The sequence below is a fragment of the Leptinotarsa decemlineata genome, unplaced genomic scaffold, assembly GCF_025532065.1.
Source record: "Leptinotarsa decemlineata unplaced genomic scaffold, Ldec_3_MD MMD2_tig00002974_RagTag_RagTag, whole genome shotgun sequence".
Classification (NCBI taxonomy): domain Eukaryota; kingdom Metazoa; phylum Arthropoda; class Insecta; order Coleoptera; family Chrysomelidae; genus Leptinotarsa; species Leptinotarsa decemlineata.
The window spans coordinates 5,378,744-5,401,017 of NW_027412578.1; the positions used below are offsets into that span (position 1 = coordinate 5,378,744).

General features: G+C 36.3%; 1 protein-coding gene across 11 annotated transcripts in view; it reads left to right on the forward strand.

The window, feature by feature from the left end:
• The window catches only part of unc-13, a 477,247-nt gene that overhangs the window by 313,116 nt on the left and 141,857 nt on the right, over positions 1–22,274 (forward strand). For 7 of the 11 annotated variants that reach the window (XM_074177318.1, XM_074177320.1, XM_074177323.1 and 4 more), the window contains exons 2-4: positions 4,122–9,116; positions 10,750–10,793; positions 12,272–12,365. In XM_074177318.1, coding sequence (XP_074033419.1) covers positions 4,434–9,116; positions 10,750–10,793; positions 12,272–12,365 — 4,821 coding nt within the window. In that variant the 5' untranslated portion in view covers positions 4,122–4,433. The remainder of the gene's footprint in view (positions 1–4,121; positions 9,117–10,749; positions 10,794–12,271; positions 12,366–22,274) is intronic. The other 4 variants (XM_074177326.1, XM_074177324.1, XM_074177325.1 and 1 more) reach the window with 1 other exon arrangement.

A 22,274-nucleotide genomic window follows, 5' to 3' on the forward strand; every position in this document is an offset into this window, starting at 1 on the left:
GATTGTTGCACAATAATCATGAATTTATTCTCATCGAAATGTAATCAGTATGAAAATGAAAATATTTTCAATATGCCATTGGAAAACTTACTCCCTTTCCAGGTCATACAGGAAAACATGAAAAAAATCAATAGAAAACATGATATACATAAAATCATTAAAAATTTATTGTAACAGAAAAAGAATCTCAGCTTTCCACTGGTGTGTTTCTGTCATCTGTACATTTTGTAACAAATATGGAAAATCGGGTCTCTACAATATTGCGAAATCGTCTTTCCGTAACACCTGCTTATAGTTTTTGGAATGTGAATTCTGTAACATCTGAAACTATTTCTTCTAAGGTCTCTCCAATCACTAGTTCCAAAAAAAAGCATTTATATAGATGAAAATTTGACGTTTTAATCTACTCGGATTCCTAATCATCTGCAATATATAAACTTCTACAAAAATGTTCATAGCAATGATAATTCAACATCAATTTAACCTCATCGATTTCATTCACTTCAATTTCGTCATTAATTCTACAAGATTCTTTGTCGTTATTCCCGTCAAAATTTCTCTCCAATGGTTCAAACGAAGTTCGATAAAGGATATATACGAACATACATTTCCGATGTTTTCACACTACTTCTTTGGTTTTATCATATGGTTTTTTTGTTCCTTGGTGAAGTCCATTTTGGTCGACAATAGCGATATGTTCGAAAATGTCGTTTGAATGTAAGAAATCGAAAAATAAATGCCTATTATTACATTAACAATTCAGAAGTTTGGAAAAATAAAGCTAACTTGAAAGGCTTTCAAATTTTATGAAAATCGTATGTGGTGCTCATAAATTGGAATAAATTTGAAATTGTGACCGTCAGATGAAACGCCTAATGGAATGGATCTAGGTTGAATTGACTGACGCCTATCAGAAAACAACTGCAACGGTGCAGGAATCTTCACAGATAATTTCCTGCATATGGAATTGGCAATACAACTGAAAGAGTGGACCTTCAATTTTTGAACGGGCACACTTGCAGACCGGTTTCGGGCTCATTAGCCACTCGTCAGTGCAAGATAGTGGCCATCATCGACCTGAAGTCAATGATATTCCATAATTGAAAATAGGAATTCTTTCAGAGTATTTCATTCCTATTCTTAACCCTGCGTCCGACACGTGGGGTGTGACATACCCCAGCCGTAGAGAATTCCATATAACTTTTCGAAATTGGCGCCCCAGCGTCGGATATATTTAGTAGCTTCCGCATATAGCCTCCACTATCATATTCACATCTCAAATCAGTCGTCGTTCGAAGTATGTTTCAATGACACCTGTTATAAAGCGACTGGGGTGCACGAAACCCCACGTGTCTCTATACGTTCCAAAATAGTGCGCATACAAAGAAAACTAAATCAAGTAGTTTTTTCAATTATTCGATGAAAATAGGTGATTATGATCGAGAAATGGCCCGTCTTCAGTAATTATGGGATGAAATAGGAAGTGATGATGAAAATGACGAATGTGATTGTGATGAAACGAACGATAATGTCCATCCAAAAGACTTTAACAAAATGGTCAAGAAAGGTGTCAGGATTGTCATCGTGCCCGTGATCGAAATACAAAATACATTTGTAACAAATGCAATAAATTCATATGTCTGGACCATGCAGAAATGTACTGCAAATCTTGCGTAGAAATGGCAAATTTTGATGACCTGTAACTTTATGATTTTCAATAATCTTTTTTTTTTCTATTTTATTATGTTTTACTATCTGTTTGAACCAGCAATTTGATTTTTATTTGGTCGTTTTATGTGCAAAAGACTTCTTCGAGTAAATCTATATTTTTTCCATTAAAAGAACCCATTGTTCTGGTAAAGACGGAATATAACGATTTATTGCTCGTTTTGGTAAATCATAAATTATTTTATTGCAAAAAGAGATATTACAGGATAGAATTCTCATAACAACTGTGTTAAAAATCAAAAAAATATTAATTTTAACAGAAAAATCATATTAAGGTCTCACACACCCCACGTGTCTACAAATGTAACAAAAGTCCACATGTCGGACGCAGGGTTAAGTTGGAGCGAATAACAAAATGTCACTCCATCTAGTGGATTTTCAATTATGGAATATCATTAACTTTAGTTCGATGATGGTCACTATCTTGCACTGACGAGTGGCTAATGTATTGCCAGTTGCATATGCAGGAAATTTTCTGTGAAGATTCCTGCACTGACGCCTGTCGGAAATAATCCAACGCCCTTCGTGGTATTATCCAGGGGAGTAGTTGTTTTCTGATAGACGTCAGTCCATTCAACCTACTGTGTAGGTATATCCGAGACTGGCTTGAGCGTTTAATGTTCATTTCTTTAGAAGAAAAATGAAAGCGATTTTCCGAATAGTTCAGGAATAACTCCAAAATTCAAAATTTTCTGAACGGAATTTTTATGGCCACATAATTCCAACTATGCCCCAATTCAAATATCTTCGTATCGGAATATAAAGAGTAATTTTTCATTTGATTCATGAACATTGTTGCCAAATAAACTTTTACCCAAGTCATACAGCCTTCTGAAGTGGGAGAAAAACTATCGCCATTCTCAGTGTTTGAATAATCATGTCCAAATAATTAATTCGATCAAATTCATTAAAAACATTGAGTCCACATTCGGCCAACTTCATTACAAAATATCAAGTCCACATATCACTTCTAATTGAATTATCGATTTGACGGCAGCTTTCGAAAGCACACAAGCACAAACGTTTGTATCTAGAGGCACATTACCTTATCATACCTCGTTCTGAGGACAATTCGTTACGAATTATGAGGAACTTCGTATTGCTTTATACGCTCCAGAATGAGTTCGATCTAGTCTTAATTGAGCATGAGATATCTCAAAGAATCCGTCCAATTGGAAGATGATATTACACTTCCATTACCGTTATTAGATATATAAAAGTCTCAATATCTCAAATGTTGCGTGAGAGAAAGGATCCAGCTTTTCCAATTCACCTGATCTAATCTTTCAGGCAGTTCCTTCATCAAACCGTTTGTGTTTCGTGACTCAATATAATGTGCCAAGGACATACAAGAATGACTTTCTCAGGATGAGGAGGAGTTACTCAACATGAAATATTTGCATTCTTTGCTGACGATAAATAGACAGATATTCATTGACTAGGTTATTTACAATAGATGCCTGAAGTTATTAATTGAATAGAACTGACCGATACTTGATGAAAATCCATATTGAAAAAACTAATTAATACAGTTTATTGTATGATTTTCACTATAAAGGGTTTTACAAAAACCACAACACGTGTTTTGCTATACAATAGCAATAGCAATTTTATAGTGAAATACGTGTCGCGGTTTTTGTAAAACTCTTCATAGTGAAAATCATACAATAAATTGTATTAATTAGTTTTTTTTTGAAGTTGTTAACATGAAACTTCAAATTATTGAAGTAGGTATTCGTGTTTTCATTAACATGTATGTGAAACGGTTTAGTATATTTATGAAGTGGGTATTGGTAGTACTCTATATTTGTTGAATTCAATCGTAATTCAATCATTCTTCAAGTCAAATTTTGAATTATGAATATTTTTCTATAAATCGTAACTGCTCCCCAGAGCATGAAGTCATAATTTATGAACACAGGTGGGGACCGTGATAGGCTCTTTAAAGAGTTCCCAAATTTTTGAATGTTTCGGGTTGACGAAGAACGTATACATAGAAACACTATTATAGGGTATTTCTGTTCAACGCAATAGAACACAAAACTTCTGCCTGTGTACGTTAATCTGAAATACGAATCGACCTATTTGGTTGCAGTTGCACTCAACATTTCATAATCTGTTGGAGAAAACTCACTCATTTATAGTTTATGAAAGATTTTCTCCATAAATTGAAGACAGGCAAATGTATTAAACACTCGAAAGCCAATAGATGATAGAGCTACTGCACTGAATTGAATTTAGAAAACATACAAGTTTTGATTTCACTTCTAGTGTGTTCCAGTGAACTATGATCTTATTCAAATGTCATGATCCAACACTACATCAGCACTGACCTACAAATAACCAAGTAATAACCAAGCAACCGTAGCTCATTATTTCAATATCTTTTTCAGACTGCAGACAGACAACTTCAGGAGGCAATGACAATAACCACTTTCCAGTCCAGCAAAAATTCGCATAGAACCAAATCCAGGATGGGAATAAGTACCAGGACCCTAAGAGCTAAAAACTTTTCAACATCTCAAATCAGAATCCCGTTTCAGTAGCGGTCTACAATGAATACTATTGAACAAAACCAACACCAAAATGCCATCCAATCAGAGAAGAATGTTATCGAACAACGAAAGTATGAACCTCTTCAAGCGTGCCATGGACAGAAGCCATCAAGTCACTGAAGTGAACGTGGAATGTGACGGTTCTAGAAGATGGAACAGGATTGCAGTGTTATGAATAGTGATCCTGATCAAATGGCTCCAGCCATAGTACAACAACAGAAGTACGATGCAAACGCAGATTACGTTATCAACGAATATATGGAACGCCTAGGCACCCGCCTAAACATCCTTGAAACCGAACTGAAATACGCATGGCGTGCTCTGGATCTCCTTTCTCAAGAATACGTGAAGATGTGGGAACGCCTAGAGAAACTGGAAGGTCTCTTATACGAGCAACAAAGCGTCATCTCCCAACTCCTAGACTTCTACACTTCCGGTGGAGGTACGGCAGCTCAAGCCGCTGTCGCCTCTCTAGAAGGCAAACTGGGTGAACTGGAGGTCATTAGAGAGATCCTTGGAAATGGAACTGTTGAAGACGGCCTCGAGGAAGGACTGGATGTCACTATATCCCACGATCAGTCGGCGGATATCCACGAGCTCGAACTGGATACCGCTCTGGATGAAATTCACATACCTGACGAAGCTTTCTACAAGAGCTTGAATCAAGCCTACAGAGATGACCTCGTAGGAGATGATGCCTCCTACAGAATCAGCCAGTTGGGTATGATATGGGAGGAGAGAGAAGAGGGAAGCGAGAATGGAGAAAGGAAACCAATGGACACGTCTGGACGACTGGATGACTCTCAGGAAATTTATAGCGCCCTCGACTACAAAGACTACCGAGGTAACTCGCCCTGTATCAGCGAGCAGGATATAGCCCAACTCAGCAAAATCGACTCCATAGACCATTTAGCTATAGAAAAGTTGGATGAACTGGATCGACTGAGCAACAAATTACACCAAGACTCTGTTAACATTAAACAACTTCGTAGAAAACTGTTGGAATCTCCGATTTCTATCAGTGAAATAGAAGAGGAACAGCTGGATGTGAAGAATGTTACAGATCTATCAAATATTGACGAAACATTGCAGAAAATGTATGCCGACGAAAAGTGGACTTTTACTAGCGATATCAAAGACAAGAACGAATTCTTGATGTTAGCCAAATCTGATTTGTCTGGCTTGTTATCCAACGCTTCGTATCCCTCCAAATCTAGCTCTCGTTTCTCCCTCACCGATACCGACAAGGAAGTCGCTGAGACTTTATGCAGTGGAAGCAGAAGTCCCACTTCTCCTCGTAGAAGGCAAACAGACATACCAACCTGTAATGCCCCATTCACCACAGTTACTGGAAGGTTAGCTTACAGCGCAGCTGTCCAGCATGTCGAAGAGGTAGAGGCAGCAGTTGCAGCCATGGCAGCCCACAATTCGAAAAATCCTTTTTTCTCAGATAACTTGGAGCTCAATTCACTGATAGCAGCTCCTTACGAAACAGAATTGTGTTCCACGCCCAGTATATTTAATGTGAGATCCGAAAAGACAGGATCTCCTACTCTTTCGATCTGTAGCATGCGTACTAGACAGGATGGCTATGTTGATATAAATACATCTCAGAATATGAAACAAACCCAAAGTCCACCGCCCCCAGCACCTGACATGCTGGGAGCTGCCTTTCCATCAGCAAACAAAGCCTCCAGTGCTAGGAATGTGTTCTTGGATGTCGACAATTCGTCAATTATTCAGAATTGCGACCAACTCAGTCCAAAACCCCATTCTCCAAAATCCAACAAAACATCACCGAGAAGGAGTAAGAGTCACTCTCTGACAGCTGCAAAATCAGATTCAGGTTTATCATCTATGAGTGGGTGGTCCAGTCTAGAAAAGTCCCCAGGATCTCCTAAAACATCCAAAATCAATCCATACGGGGAAACCAGAATTGCTAATAGTAGGCTAGTTTCACCAATACCGATGCAATACAGTTCTAACAATCCCCGACCATTCACAGAATCTTCCGTTGATTCTAAATTATCAGATTCTCAAGGGTTACCAAGCAATCTGCTGCCAGGCGGGCATCATCTGTCAGCATTCACAACTGTCAAGTCACCCTGTGGTATCGATTCGTTAGAGGGGTATGGAAACTTCGTTCCAGCTCCTGCTCCAGCATCAGACATCAACGTTAGCCCCAACACGAAAAAATCTGACAAAACCAATGTAACCACAAGCGATGAGGAATTTTCAGGGACATGTTTGTATAATTTTGATCAACCAGCAATATACTCGGTGGCCGGTAGTAACAGAGACTCTTACACTTCAGTATATACTGGCAGCCACGCCGAATATATCTCCCAAACAAATAACTATCCAGATTTGATCGAGCCTTACGAAAACAACGAATTTTTCAACGCCCATCAGAAGAATTACTATAGTTCTCCAGCATATATGCCTTTCTCAACACCTAATACAGATGGAGTACAAGGTCGATACAAACCGAATACAAACAGAGAGACTGAAGATATAACTAACCATGAGGGGTATCGGACAGCAATGTACCGCACAATGTTTCCTTCTGGCAACATTACGGACGCACTGAGTTATTACCCCACCTCATCTAGAAACGACACTTCAGAAACCAGCTACGATGAACAACGAATGTGGCTAGAATACACAGCTGATAATAGGTTACCTGATAGGCAAGTGCAACTAGAAGAATTACAAGATCAAAATTTTTCCCATTCCCCTCGACCAGACAGGAGTCGCAACAACCATTCACAACCAATTTATGAGAATCAACAGCATCCGGAACAACCAAACAGACAATGGAATCAACGACAGGAAATACCCTACTTAGACTTGGACTTGCGGAATAAAAACTTACCTGAATACGTCGTCCAACAACAACACGGTCAAAACCTATATTACGATACCGGTGGTATCATCATGACTCAGTCAGGTTACATCACAATCTCTTCGAATACTGACCAACGAACCCAACAGTTCACTGAAGCACCTAAAAAAATTAAGCGAGCCAACACTTTAAAATCAGCCATGAGTTCCGTGACTCACTGGTTACCAACTCTACATTTACCCAAAAGAAACCGATCCCATTCATTACCAGGGATTAAAAGTATAAAACCCAGCACTGGCCGAAAGAAAAAGAAAAACAGCATCGTTTCCACAGTCTCTGACATTATTCAGAAAGCCAAGAGAAAAGGTAGTTTAGCACCACAGTATTCCTCCTCGTTATCGGACCCAGAACAGTCTGAAAACGAATGGTCTATTGACAGAAGCAAATCCGTGAAGTCTGAAGACGAAAGAAGCGAAGATAGCTCCAGTATTTTTTCGGAAAACAACGAGACCGATAGTGATTTCCCGACGATAGAACATATTAAGATGAAAAGACCTTGTTCTTCTGAACAAAAACCAAACGAAAAGTATGCGCTACAACCTGTTTTCGAAAGTGAGTCGAATCATAGCGACGAAGGTGAAGTAGAGAATCACATCGAAGAGGAAAGAGAAGACAGCGATAGAAATGATTGTAATAAAACTTTCCAGACTATTGGAGCCCCAAAACAAAATTCAATTCCCTCAGACAATGTCGATGATATAGCAACCATCGAAAGTAAAATGATGGTGGTAGTTGGTGCAGGGGCTTCCATGGAGTTTGCTGTTTCTAGAGCTCTCGGAAGATTCAGACAAAGACAATCAAACTCTTTCTCTGACGATCAGTTCAATGAAGAAGATGAGATCATTATAGAGGAGATCACTGAAGAAAAAGAGGAACCGTCCCAGTCAGTGCCACAAATTTGTAACAAAGTCTTACCAGAGCAAAAGTCTAGCGACAGTCAAAACAGTTCCGACAATAACAGACCATCCGCTACAGACTTGGCTGAAGAACCGGCCGTATCAGAAGACAGTCCATCGACAATAAGCATCAAGTCACACACCAACCGTTATTTACCTAAACAACAGCAAAGTTTAGAAATTCCCGGAGGTCGCGATGATGATGACTGTAGAAGCACTCATTCGTGGAGAAGCAATTCAAGAATTTCATCAAGAAGACAAAGTACAGAAGACAGTATAGATAGTGAAGACGAGTGGTACTGCTACGAGCTGCGTAAGTTGGAGGAAATGGAAAGGCAAACTCAATTGGAACAGGAAATGGGTACAACATTGCTAGAAGAACCAGAACCTTTGGAGGAAGAACAGTTCGAGCCCAACGAGGAGGTGAGGGAGATGATGACGTTCGTTTTGAGAGAGTTGAGGATGAAAGCCAAAGTTGTGGAAGGAGTATTAGACGAGAAAGATAATAACCTGTTGGTAGTACAATCTCGAAAGAATCGAGAGACCAAAAGGTCTTCCTTTCAATTAGATAACGCAGCCGCTTTGTTCGAAAAGATTAAACACTATCATCATGAAGAAAGCCAGGATGAAGGTGAAAATAAAACTCAAGTCAAACTGGAACTGCTCAGTCCGCATGACCGGGAGGATCTTTCTTCGGGTGCTACATCTGGGCCTGATAGTCCACACAGTACGGACGAATACGATGAAGCGGAAATGGCTTTGAATGACGAATTTGCTCTTTCTCATATAAATAAAGAAGCAGAAGAGGAGAGGAGTAAGGTTGCCGAGACCAGGATTTCTAAAAGTGATGAAGTTTTAATACCAAAAATACAACTTGAATCGACCACACCAGCAAAAGAAGGAAAAGAAGATAAGGAAGGAGCTCAGTTAGGTAGTAGGTGGAAACTGTTAAAAACATTGAAGGAAAGGAAGGCTGAAGAAAAAAGTAATCAGGCAAAGACGCCAGCGCAGCCTCCTGTAGAGAAGAGTAAAGTGAGTATTGAGCCGAGTGTCACAATGTTAGAAACTTGTTAGAAATTTGAACTGTATGGTAATTATATGTTAATTTGCGTTACATATTGATTGTTTATAAACGTATGAGCTCAGTGTTTTGAATTGAATTTTCAACTAATTTACACTATTATATAATTGATCTTTCAAACAAAATGTCCCAGCAGAATGCCTTCTGAAAAAAATATTTCACAAGATCGTTCATTATTTACTTTGAAAAATTCTTTCTGGCAGTGATTTCGATGTTATTGAGTGAATTACTAATGAACTACTACGATGAATTAAAGAGAAGTCAATAACTGTATATTATTTCGTACTAGACTGGAGAAATGTTAATTTTTTATTCTTTAAAAGTGAGTCCAATTCAATAATAGAATGGAATTTTATTCAATTAGTTACGTCTTGTTTCAACAGGCATGCCTATACTTCCAATTAAGATAATAAAGTGAAATTCTTGATACTTCATTTGGATACTTTTCTATTGATTTTTCTTCATCTCTGCCTTCAATTTTCCAGACACAAATTCATTTCTATTCAACATCGATATTTGATGCGCCACAAAAAAGACAGTATTGCTGTGATAAAATGAAATGATTATTAAGTCGCAGTACGGAATCATTTGTTTTTTGTTGCTGGCATACGTCATTAGTTCTTTCAAAATATATGGAAAAGCTGATGTGAGTGACACTATAAGTGAATGTTGAATGTTTTTTAGAAAAATATCATATCTAGTTAGAGTAAACAAACATATCAAATACTCAAAACAAGAAGTCTGTTCACTTTTTTAGTGAGGTTTATTATTATACAAAATTAGACATACTATGTGTCGATGACTTGAAATTATTAACTACAGACCAATCAACGTCATATCAAACATTACCAAATTATAGAAAGAACTTTTAAAAAAATGCATATCAAACTTTCTAACAAAATTCAACGTATTGTCTGGGAGGTAGTTCGTATTCGGGGAACAAAGATAGACGGAAGATGCAATTATACATTGCTCTAGATAAAAAAATACATCACTCTGCATTTTCATCGATCTATCTACAGCCTTCGATACTGTCTGTCTTGATAAGTTATATTGGACATACCTACTTGAAGCTCACGGGATAAGGGATAATATTTGTACTAATATACAAACGTTCTGATGGATAGTCTGGACCAAATTCGTTTTTTTCAAATGGTATGTTCGATATTTTTTTTTATTCTTCACTATGCCTTTTTGAACCCTCTTTATCGAACCGTATGCCACGTAGGGAGCTAAAATTGCCTTCTTTATTTCTTCAAAGGATAAGAAATGCGTTCCATGAAACCAGGTATTGCCATCCAGACACTTGACTACATCATACTGAAGGCAGTCAAGTAGGACGAAGAGATTATTTTTTCGAAAAACGCATCTTGAACAAAATCATAGATTATATTGTTTATGATTATTTGATAATTCTGAAAATGAAAAATCCCACTGATGATGAGCTTCTTAAAATACCTAACTCATGCTGCTTGTTCCGAACAATAAATTATGTATCTGGTGCAATAGTGAGATGCAGTGAGATAACTCAACCTTTGAAATATTTTACTGCAGGTAAACTCAACTATGAATTTTTTTTTTCAGAAAGAATCTGGTATAGTAGGTGATCCATCCGCCCGAGCAAATGGGTAAGTCAAGTATACATTTATTATTCATAACTCACAATTCACTGGTTCAAAAATCACTGATTAACAACTTAAGAAATGTTTGTGACCAAATTCGGTGAATATTTTTCCGTATGATATCTGTACGTTACTGATTTGTATAACTTTGATCACTTCCTCGTTTTAGATTTTCAGAACCTCAAAATGCGTATTAGAGAAAGTTGATAAAAAAATTAAACAAAATTCAACCGACTGGTGGTAATTATTTTTTCATAGCTATATAATATACATTACAGTGGAATTTGATGAGACCAGCAGAATTCGTCCCTGACAGTAAATATTTTTAGTTAAATTAGTATTTTAAGAACTATTTTCGGGTATATCTTGAAACACTATATGTGATTGAAATCCATTTCTATCTCTAGAAACTCCATTACAATCGATGAAATCTATAGAAACATTAAAATTGAAACAGTTGCTTTGTCAAAATATTGGAAATGCATTCGTGATATGAAAATAATGATTGAAACATACACGTTTTAGCAAGCTTTATGAATTGAAGATAAGAAATCAACTGCTTTCATTTTTAACTATGAATAAGTTGCTATCTTCAAGTCAGTATGGTTTCACAAAAGGCAGAAGTACTGAAACTGCTTTATATAATTTTCAAGAAAATGTAATAATAGCCTTGGATGGAATAGTCCAAATTTGTGGGCTATTTATTGACTTTTCTCGGGCCTTTGATTGTGTTAATCATGACCTCTTATTAATTAAGCTTCAGCGATATGGTAAAAGGGGTGTAGCATTGAATTTAATAAAATCATACTTAACTGATCGATCCCAGAGTGTATCATCAATACAACTCAGAGCCAATCTCTCATTGTTAAGCAGGGAGTTCCCCAAGGCTCAATTCTTGGACCTTTGTTATTTTTAATCTATGCTAATGATCTCATTAATTTCCTCCTTGACATCTGTGAAGTCCAAGTAATATCATATGCTGATGATACAAATTTACTCATAACTGGTCAAGATACTTGTGAACTTGTGATAACATCAGAAATTATATACAATAAAGTAATGGAGTGGTCCGAATTAAATCATCTAACGGTAAATGTATCTAAACCTCCTTGATGAAATTTACTCTGAGGGGAACTATGGAACAGTTCAAAATTTTTATTTCAGGACATATAAAGTTTACCCATTTTCATGGATTCTACCACTAATGCTTGAATATTATTCACAAATCATTGTGATTTAATGGTTCGTTTTCATTTTATGCGATAAGGGTTATAAAATATATGTACTAGCAATTCCGCACGAGATGTGTTTTGAATGAGTTCAAAGTAAGTTTTTCCGTTATCTACCTATCATGTATATACAGTCGAAACAATTGGCGAACTAAGAATTGAGGAAGTCTCACCTGTTCGATGCCACACCCTGTAACAAACGAAACACATATTCAACTGATGTTTTTTAGAAACTTAAACAACTGTTCTTTGCAGACATCCAGGCGACAATCCGTTCTACAGCAACATCGATAGCATGCCCGATATCAGACCCATCCGAAGGAAGTCAATACCGCTTGTATCAGACCTGGTGAGTTATTTCGTTCGTTTCCACAGTACCATTGATGAAGGGGAAATCTAAATAGGTTTCCAAAATGTGAAGCGGTCGTTCAGAAAACTAACTTAGTTATTTCTTTTTCGAAGAGATATCAAGAATATTATGATGTTTGCAACTAATGTTATCGTCAGTTTCATTCGACATGTATTCCAATAATCAATATCGAAAAAACCGCGTTAGAATACAGAAGGTTCAATTCGATAACATAGAACTAGGTATATGAATATTACTGGAGTTTTTTCCCAACACTAAAACTGTTATTTTCAACACCTCGACACGTGTTTCGATCTTCCTCTGGAAGATGATCCAGTAATATTCATTACTACATCAAAGGTTCCAAACAGTGCATCGAAAGTAGAACTGTATGACTACTGAATTGATCAATTTTTTTGAAATTACCAGCAAAAAATTATTTTATAATTTTGCACGAATTTTAAACAAAACATAATATTTTTCCTTTCCAGACAAAATCAAGATTAAACAGATTCAAAGTAAATATGTATGTGGATCTTCGAAAACTGCTTAATAAAAACTATCAAGTTTGATAGTAACTTTCCGTATTCATAATATTGCTCATAAATAAAATCAATGACTGAAAAAATATTTCTTCAGTAGGTAGCTATTTCAAATCGGCTAGCAATTTCCCAAACTTTAGCCGTTTTGAAAAATCTGAGTAAGTAATAATTTTTTTAATCATTAATTTTATTCATAAACAGAATTTTTATGAGTAAAAGTTGATAAATGATTGAACTGTTTGAAATCTGTTCATAATCTGTTTTTCCGTTAATCAGCTGTCGCCCCTATACGAACGACTACTCTCAGAAGTTGAGAAACTTGTGCGAGCTAGCACTAACGAGGTCTTACCTTTTAACGTGTGATTCCTAACACGGTATCAGAATCATCCCCTGCTTCAACTAGATAAATTCTCTCGAGAAAAATATATGGTCGAGGCGGGAATCGAACCCACGGTCTTCCGATCGTGAGTCGGGCGCACTACCACCGCGGCCAAATCCACAACTCTTCAGAATGATTTTATAACGCGGTGACTTTATCACACTTGAGCAGGATCTCCGTTGATCGATATCTATTAATTTTTTGTGGTTGGGAGAGAATAGAGACCCAGAAAACATAAAAAATGACATTTCGGAATTATCAAATGTTGAATTCTTTATCAACATTAGAAATATCGAATTACATCGAATTACAATATTATTTTTTGAAATAACTGAGTGTAGCCCTTTTATGTCAACCATATGACAGCTGACATCTCATCCACCTTATTAGTTATAACAGAAACACTTGGGATCGCTACATCTCCCCCATATATTTTCTTGACATTACTTTGACAATAATTATGATTGTCTATGAATTGTTTACCTCCTGTGGTCCAACTGTCAATTTTTCAATTTCTTGTTCTGCAGGGAATGATTCGTAGCTGATCTCCCTGACCCGTTTTCCGATCTGATCCCAGTCAGAGCTGGTACGGTAACCCCAAAACTTGTTCATGACCCATGTGTAGATTTGAAAGTCAGTGTCTTTCTCATTCATCAAGTTTCTGTTTCATCTTATTCCATTTTGAATCAATATATATTTGTATCGAACAGTTAATTCAGTATATCAATTCCCATACCAGTCATGCACATTGATTTCCAAATTCCGTCCCATGTTCAATTTTCAACCCGTCTATATACCAAGGAGGTTTCAGCCAGACATGTTTTTGGAATAATTCGTCATCTATTCTTCATGGTTTGGGATTTCAACTGAGAAATTTGAGTGGAAAATTTACTTCGGTAACATATGAGGCGTTGCTTGGTTTTCTTTCCTCCAAATACTCCAAAATTTCTATATGCCTCATCGCTGGAAGCTTGAAACATGTTTCAGGATGAATTGGTCATCCCACTTTTACCTCTCCCGTACACAGTCTCGTCATCCTGATCAGTTCGTCAATAGCGGTGGTTTGTTTGATATTTATCTTCCAATGTGTTATCATAGGTTCCACTACCATGGTTTATGATCAATGCCCACATGTCTTTCCGTTCATCTTGTTCAAATGTTCAGAACCTTAGTTAGGTTGACTTAGTCATGTGACAAATATTGATTATGGTCCAGAAGACCATACGAAGACCATCTATTACGAAGTTCCCTGAAAGTTGGAATACAAGACTAACGCTGCGGATTCCCCCTGCTATCCATGCCTGTACTGTTTTCTGCATAATAGTCATGTATACCAATCCTCCTCTAAGAATGGAGTCTATCCGTCTGTAGCCTGCAATATTTCGCCCCCTCGACCCTTGGATTATCATTTCTGAGGACATATCATCAAATGTGCCCTCCATATTCGAAAAAGTTACTAGTACTCTCTTGTTCTGTAGGCATATTGTGTTTTTTTCTTGACCTGATATACCTGCCCTGTATGCATGTTGGTGTCGATGCCGTAGTCTTTTTCCCATGTCAAAATACTCCGGGATATCATGGTTGTTATTCTATAATTCCGTTTCTTGTGTGTCTGCGTAATCTTTCTGGTTCTGGTTTCTATATTGTGAATTTTATTTCGTAATATCTGTATCGGTAGAGTAGGGATGGTGAGGTCCATAGTACTTAGGCCACATGTGGCCCATTGTACATCCTTCCGAAGAGTTGTCCTTCTAGGTCATCATCCATCCTGTCCTTTCCAGAAACGTGGACAGGTCACTAGGAGACATCTCCTTTATATCGGCAGGTGTAGGCCAAGACTCGCCGAATACACACTCTCTCATTGACGATTACTCCGGACACGCATTAGACATGCCTGAGTTTCATCTTTCTGTTCACACATCCTGCATAGAGGCGTGTCCACTAGCCCCGTAATATGGAAGTGTTTTCTTAGTTGACAGTGGCCAGTCAAAAATCCTACTGTTAAGTGTAGGTTTTTCCTGGTCATCGCCAGATATTTCTTCGGCGCCAGCTTCCCAGGGTCGCCTAGGATGATCCTGGAAAAACTGCATTATTTGATTCCATCCCATATCTTTTGACATTTCGTAATATTTGAAAGTCATATTTGATTTATTGAATCATATCAAATCTGATCCACTGTAGATGCCATCACATGCTAACAAGGGTTGAACGTATATATATATATATATATATATATATATATATATATATATATATATATATATATATATATATTGAGGATCCAAATCAACAATGACCTCAATATGGAGAAAATTATTCTGGCAACTGCGTTCATCATCTCTGTTGAGTTATAGAATAACTCAACTAACCTACAGTCTCGAAGAAGTCTGCACTGAGGTGATTTCAGTTAATCCAAATAAGTGTCACAGTTCTTCAACAAAAAAAATCTAGCTGGTAGAGGATTAAAAATTGATTTGAAACATTTTTAGAGACCAAATTTTCCTATTTCAATTATTAGTTATTCGGTGAGAGAATGGAGGTAACATGAAGTGCGTGTTCATGAAAAATACAATACCTGTCGATCCCGTCTTCGGAATTACAAACTGAATTTTGAATGAACGATCGTCTGAATAATGTAAAACAAATTGCGTGTTCTGATACTGATTGACGATACATTATCGATATTGGGATATTTTGTTGGAAGTACGAATAAATATGAAAGAATATAATATCGAATGAAACTGAAAATATCATAGAAAATTTCTACGTTCTACCAGTTCCTCAAACAAGACAGAAATATTCCTCAGAACGGCTGCTTCACCACACGCTGGTCTAATCATATCGAAGACTAATTAATAATCATCTCTAAATGTGTTCCTTCGATTCAGAACCGATTAATTGTACATTCTCCAGAATTGCCGTCGTGTAATAACTAGTTCGCCGGTAATTAGTTCAAACAAGTATTATGGGATTCCACTTGATAGATGAGGACAATATAATTACAGCGTCTTCTCTGCCGCAAAATGAGCGATGATCAATTGATCGTGGCGGCGCAGTAATAAATAGAATACTTTCGAACAAATGAAAGTGCGCCAATGTAAAGGGCTTGCGGCATTTCGGAGTTGAAATATTGGTGTCAGAAGTGGGAGCGGACGCATTTTACACGTAAACGTGTAATGAGGAATAAGGGGCTATTATTGACTATTTCTTGCTTTCAATATAGTACAAATTCAAAAATTCCACACCAATTGATTTTTAGACAGGATACGTTATTGAGGTCGGACAAGTATGCGTCATTTTTGTACGTTCAAATAAGAAAAACGATAGTTGTCGCTGAGAGGAAAGGGATCTCATATCGCTGAATGGAAATATGATCTTGTGATACCTTTTTTTATAGATCTTTCGATATTCTATCCAGAACTGATTCATATTTTGGAATCGGACTAACCGTCCCTGAGTTATCAGCGGTTATTTTATTCATTTGTTACTTTCAAACGAACAATTATAATGCAAATTCCTTAAAAAAAAATTCATCCAAAACTCTCTGCAAAAAACTGGAAATGTTCATCATTCCCCCCCTGGCAATTACGAGGCCTATTTTCAGAAAATAAGAAAAATAAGGTGCATAACCTTATGTTACACGTACTTTTAGAGTGTACTGCATTTGTGTAATATACACTTTTGATTTTACATATCCTCACAAAAAATCTGAGGCTATTTATACTATTTAGATATACCATATAGGTAAACCATACAGGTGTACCACCCATACAGGTATACCACCCTAAGTTAATTTTACAATTTTGCCTTATCTATCATTTTACAATATCTGTTCAAATGTTATAGCTGTATATAAAACAATTTTCAGCTATATAAAAAAAACTTAATTTCACAATATTGCCTATCTAAATTTATTTTTGCATGTGTCCTTATGTAGTAATCAGTAAACCCAACACTATTATTTTAACAAGCTATATAGTCCGGTATTGGTCCGTTATCGTTATTCATAATATTATTATGTTTACCCATTTCTACACTCTCATAGGCATCTAGTTGCCTGTTGTTGTTAATTTGTCTAACTGATCTTAATGAACGGAATGGTTTTGTTGCAAAATATGATGGGCGACTGCTGATTTTTAGGTCTTCCATATTTTAAGTATGCTATGTGTTCCATATATCTTACATTAATAGATCTTTTTGTCTGTCCATAATATTTTGCATCGCAGTCCTTACATTCAATTTTGTAAATTCCATACTTTTTCGAATTCTCGACATTGTCTTTTGGACTTTCTAAAAGGCTCTGTAGTGTATGACTTGTTTTAAAAACCACCTTCATACCTGGTTCCTTAAAAATCTTTCCAAAGTTCTTCGTATATTGGTGGAATGGAACTGAGATGTATTTATCTTGGTTTTTGTCCTTTCTGAAAGTCGAGATTTCGTTCATTCTTAACCTAAACTTCTTCTTCCTTATTATGTCATCTACAATACTCCTCGAGAAACCGTTAGTGGCTGCAATATCCTGTACTGTACGTCTTTCTTTTGTGAACGTTTCATGTGTTAGAGGGATAGTCAAAAGACGATGCACTGATAAATTCAACCCAGCACTTTTGTGTTGTCCACAGTGATGTGAACTGTCAGGAATATACCTGTACGTGCTTGTTTCTCTTCTAAATATATCGTATTCTAACCTTCCATATTGGCTCCTTATTACCAAAACGTCAAAAAATGGTAGTTGTCCCTCATTTTCTAACTCATACGTGAATTTTATTGATGGACATCTATTATTTAAAAAGGAAACAAAGTCGTCAATATTCGATTTTTTGGTATCGAATATCGCGAAAATATCATCCACATACCTTAGCCAAATCCTAGGAAAATACTTCGACTTTTCTTTGATTTCCATTTCGAATCTGCTCATGAACAGGTCTGCTAGGTAGGGGGAAAAGGGATTTCCATGGCCGTTCCTTCCTGTTGTTCATAAAAGCAACCTTCTACCTGGAACCGATTTTGTTTCATACACAAATTAGTAAGAGAAACGAATTCATCGATTTCGTTATTATTGAAATTATTTTTCTCTAGTCATTCATAAGATAAGGCAAAATTGTGAGATTAATTTAGGGTGGTATATCTGTATGGGTGGTACACCTGTATGGTATATCTATATACTATAAATAGCGTTAGCTTCGCGTTAGTTTCTAGTTTAATCATCCTCTTGAAGATGATCACTTGGTGATCGAAACACGTGTTGAGGTGTTAAAAATAACGATTTGGTGTTGAGAAAAAACTCCAGTAATATTCATTACTACACTAAAGATTTCAAACAGTGCATCATAAGATCTTGATGAGGATCTAGAAGTAATTTCAAATTTTGGTGCAAGTAACCAGGTTCAATTCAATGTCACAAAAACCCAGGCATCGGTTTTCTCCTAAAACAGTAATGTTCCCGAACCGACTATAATAATGTCAGGTCAGACAATTCCGCTTTCCGCTTCGATAAGTTTGTTGGGTGACTGCTTCTCAAAAGCTTGAAACATTGTTCTGAATCAGAAAACTGTACACAACTCAGCAACTAGTGATGCTTTGTAAATCTCAAATCAGAGCTTCTTTGGAGTATTGTTCTCATGTATGGAGCTCTGCCTCCTAACATACCATCCATTTTTCAAATGGATTTGATCTCCAGCCATTCAAATCCAATGTGAATCACTATTTTTGCACAGGCACCGCTCTAAGAGCGCCTTGAGGATTTTCTATAGTGCTTGCGTTTTGCTCTAAAAAAGGACTTATGAAATTACCCGAGACACTTGATTGCCATGAATAGGATGCGTAACATTCTTTGATAAACTACAGTAAGTTTAAAATAAACTTTCAGTTCAGTTATTGTTATTTTGAAAGTAATATAAAACTGTTGATTACTCAGTAACGGCATGAAGATTTCCCAAAGCGTTAGATGATTGAGAAACTCATTAGAGTATCACCAGATCCCTTTTCATTTGGAAAAATAAATAATAGCACTTTCCCAGTGGCGTCATACTATATTACCCAGTAAAAAATACAATGAAGTTTTGCCTTTTCACATAACTCTGTACGACCTTAATATCTAGTTTCGTTAATAGGTGAAAATTTTGAAGTATATGAGGATTGTATTGAACTTCAAAACAGTCAATGATATCAGGGATTTGTGCCTTCGTCGTTTTTTTCAAACATCTATTTTCCGGTGAAATTTTTGAGGAGAGTACACAATAATCGGTTCTGAGATTTTTCATCCGTGATGAAATTCTGAATGTTTACAATATTTTAATTGGCGGGAAAATATGTTTTTACTTCTTTCATCAGCTATTTGATATTTAATGTAAAAAGCCGCAGTAGAAATGAAATGATTTTCCGAGTCTCAATAATGAGAGCTTGGTTACCCTTATATCAACATCTGAGGCTTGGTGGGCATGTCAAAATTTCGCAGGGAGGTTCGTTTTCAGAAAAATATATATTGAACCTCCGTATAAATTGAAATAAATTTCATATGTAAATTGAGTATCTCCAGCAACCTCTTCGTACAAAAAATTTTTGAAAAATCTTCAAAACTAATTATTGAACCTACTTTTGAAATACAAGGTTTATAATAATAATAACGCCTGAATCGAATATTTCATCAGAAAATTTGATTGTTCATTTCTGTCACCGAATCACCCCTTGTGTCTGATTGAAATATCTTTATTAAAGATAACAAAATCCGGTCTGGAAAGCAGTGGTCGATAAGAACATCAAGTACCTGACTCAGTTGTCGCTGAGACTTTGAAATATAACCTTCACCCTTATAATCAACGCTCATACCACTAATGATGTCTGCTGCAGTAGAAGACGAAACTTTTGGTAATTCAGGTCCCATTCAGCCACGGCCTGATAATCCAGACTCCGGCCGGAGTCCGGATTGTCAGTGGTCATTGTTCTGTCAATTTTTTTATTATTTTGTTAGATAATATTTAAGTTGGTTCTGATTTCCAAATATCAAAATTTGAACCACATCCAATTTCATTGTCTGAAAACCTCAAGATGAGTATTCTTCAACTGCAGATAAAAGAGGCAGATTGAAAAAAAAATGAAACAGAATTTTTCTGAAAGATGAAATATGTTTAGGAGTTACTAGAATGTTTATTTGTGAAAAAATATACCTTCTGCGCATACTGTTCGATTTGTTTTCTGAATTAATTTATACAAAGCTGTTTTTGGGATGCAGAATTTGAATTAAAAATATTCATAATTTTTACAGAAGTTCATAAAAATGAATGTCAGCTTGCAACTGAATGCAGAAATGTGGGAATGTTCAGTGCTGTGTATGAGAGGTTATCGATAAAACTACTTTTGGAGGACCGATTTCAATGCTCCCATTGTTGACAAACAAACTAAATCCTCAAGGAAAGAATTCAATAGTTGAACACCTTTCAAAGTTAACTCTGCAATTCACGATCAGATTATTAACTGACAAAAAATTTATTTTGTTGGTCAAAGATAATGGAGAGAAGTTGAAAAACGAAGTTTGCCAAACGTGATATTCTATTTCAATAAATCAACTTCGACAGCTTTCAGACGCGTAAGCGGGTGTTTCAGACAAGTTTTCCACAGTTCAATTTCATTTGAACGTCAAGCGAAACACCCATTAAAAAGCGGTTAACCTCTGAACATTCCAGGAAATTCGTGCCGGAATAGATTTATTCTGTGTTAGAGTTAGATTGCTATTGAAAAACAGATGAATTGAATATACACTCGAGACAATGAAACAATACCTACACCTGCTCCATCAATTTGTGCTTCTGATATAAGTCGGCAAAGTAATGAAAACGAAATAGTGTCGTTATTGCTCCGATGAACTTAATCTTTTGCTGAAAATTCCATGTTATGATTTTGGGCCTATTTCATAAAATTCTTTGTCACTTTTATAATCTGCGAAACATCAGTTTTCATATTTCTGACAATTTGAATAGATCAGAGTTTCTCAAATTTATTTTTATATCGTCTACCACCCCCTAAACTTTTTTACTTTACTACATCTTAAGAATCACAATCGCAGTCATTATTTTAATAATTAAAACATGTGTGTCATGTGAAAATCAGACTTACTGTAGAGGCTAATGTGAAAAACCTTTTGGTAATATTAGGAAAACTTTTATTCAGGTTATTAAAACAAACATTTCAATTTGAATTTCAAAACTAATCTAATGTGAATGAATGATTTTTAACAAGTTTGTTAATATCAGGCTCGAATTTACTCAAAAACAGCCATAAATCACCGCGTTCGGTAATCTGCAACCGATTTCTCTTTTATAGTCAAAATTCTTGGTATCCATTTTTTAATTTTATTTTCATTTCCTCGTTCGTTATCAGTTCTATGAGTTCTTCTAAATTCTTCTACCAGCTGTGGTCATCCTGCTGTTTTGACATTTGAAAAAGGATTCAACACCCAGTCCAGTATTTCCAATTTTAAAATGTCCTGGATTAGTTCTGCGAAATCACTGTGGAGGTTCTCTAAATGTTAGCAGTAAACAAGCAAGTCGTCGTTGTTGAAGGGTACTGCTGAAAAATTAGGGAAATTGCGAAACTCACGTCTGCCGATGTTATTCTTGTATAAGAGAAATTTGGCAACAAAAGCAGCAATGACATTTTTGTTTTAATCAAATTCAAGTCGTCACCTTGAAGTTGGAGATTGACTTCATTGTATAATTAATACAGATCTGTCAAGTACGCAATATCATTATATTGAAGTGATGAGGTTGTCGTGCAATTCTTTGTCTTTGTTTTCCGAGAACTCTATTGGTAGAATAGATTGTAAAATCGAGTCAGACAGTTACCTCTTGATAACCAACGCACTTCTGTGTGAAATAGCAATCAGTTGAAATCTTCATCATTAGCAACACAAAGCTGATAAAATACTCTGTCATTCTAAGAGCTGTTTCGGATTTTATTGACTGATTTGATGATATATTGCAGTGATTGAGA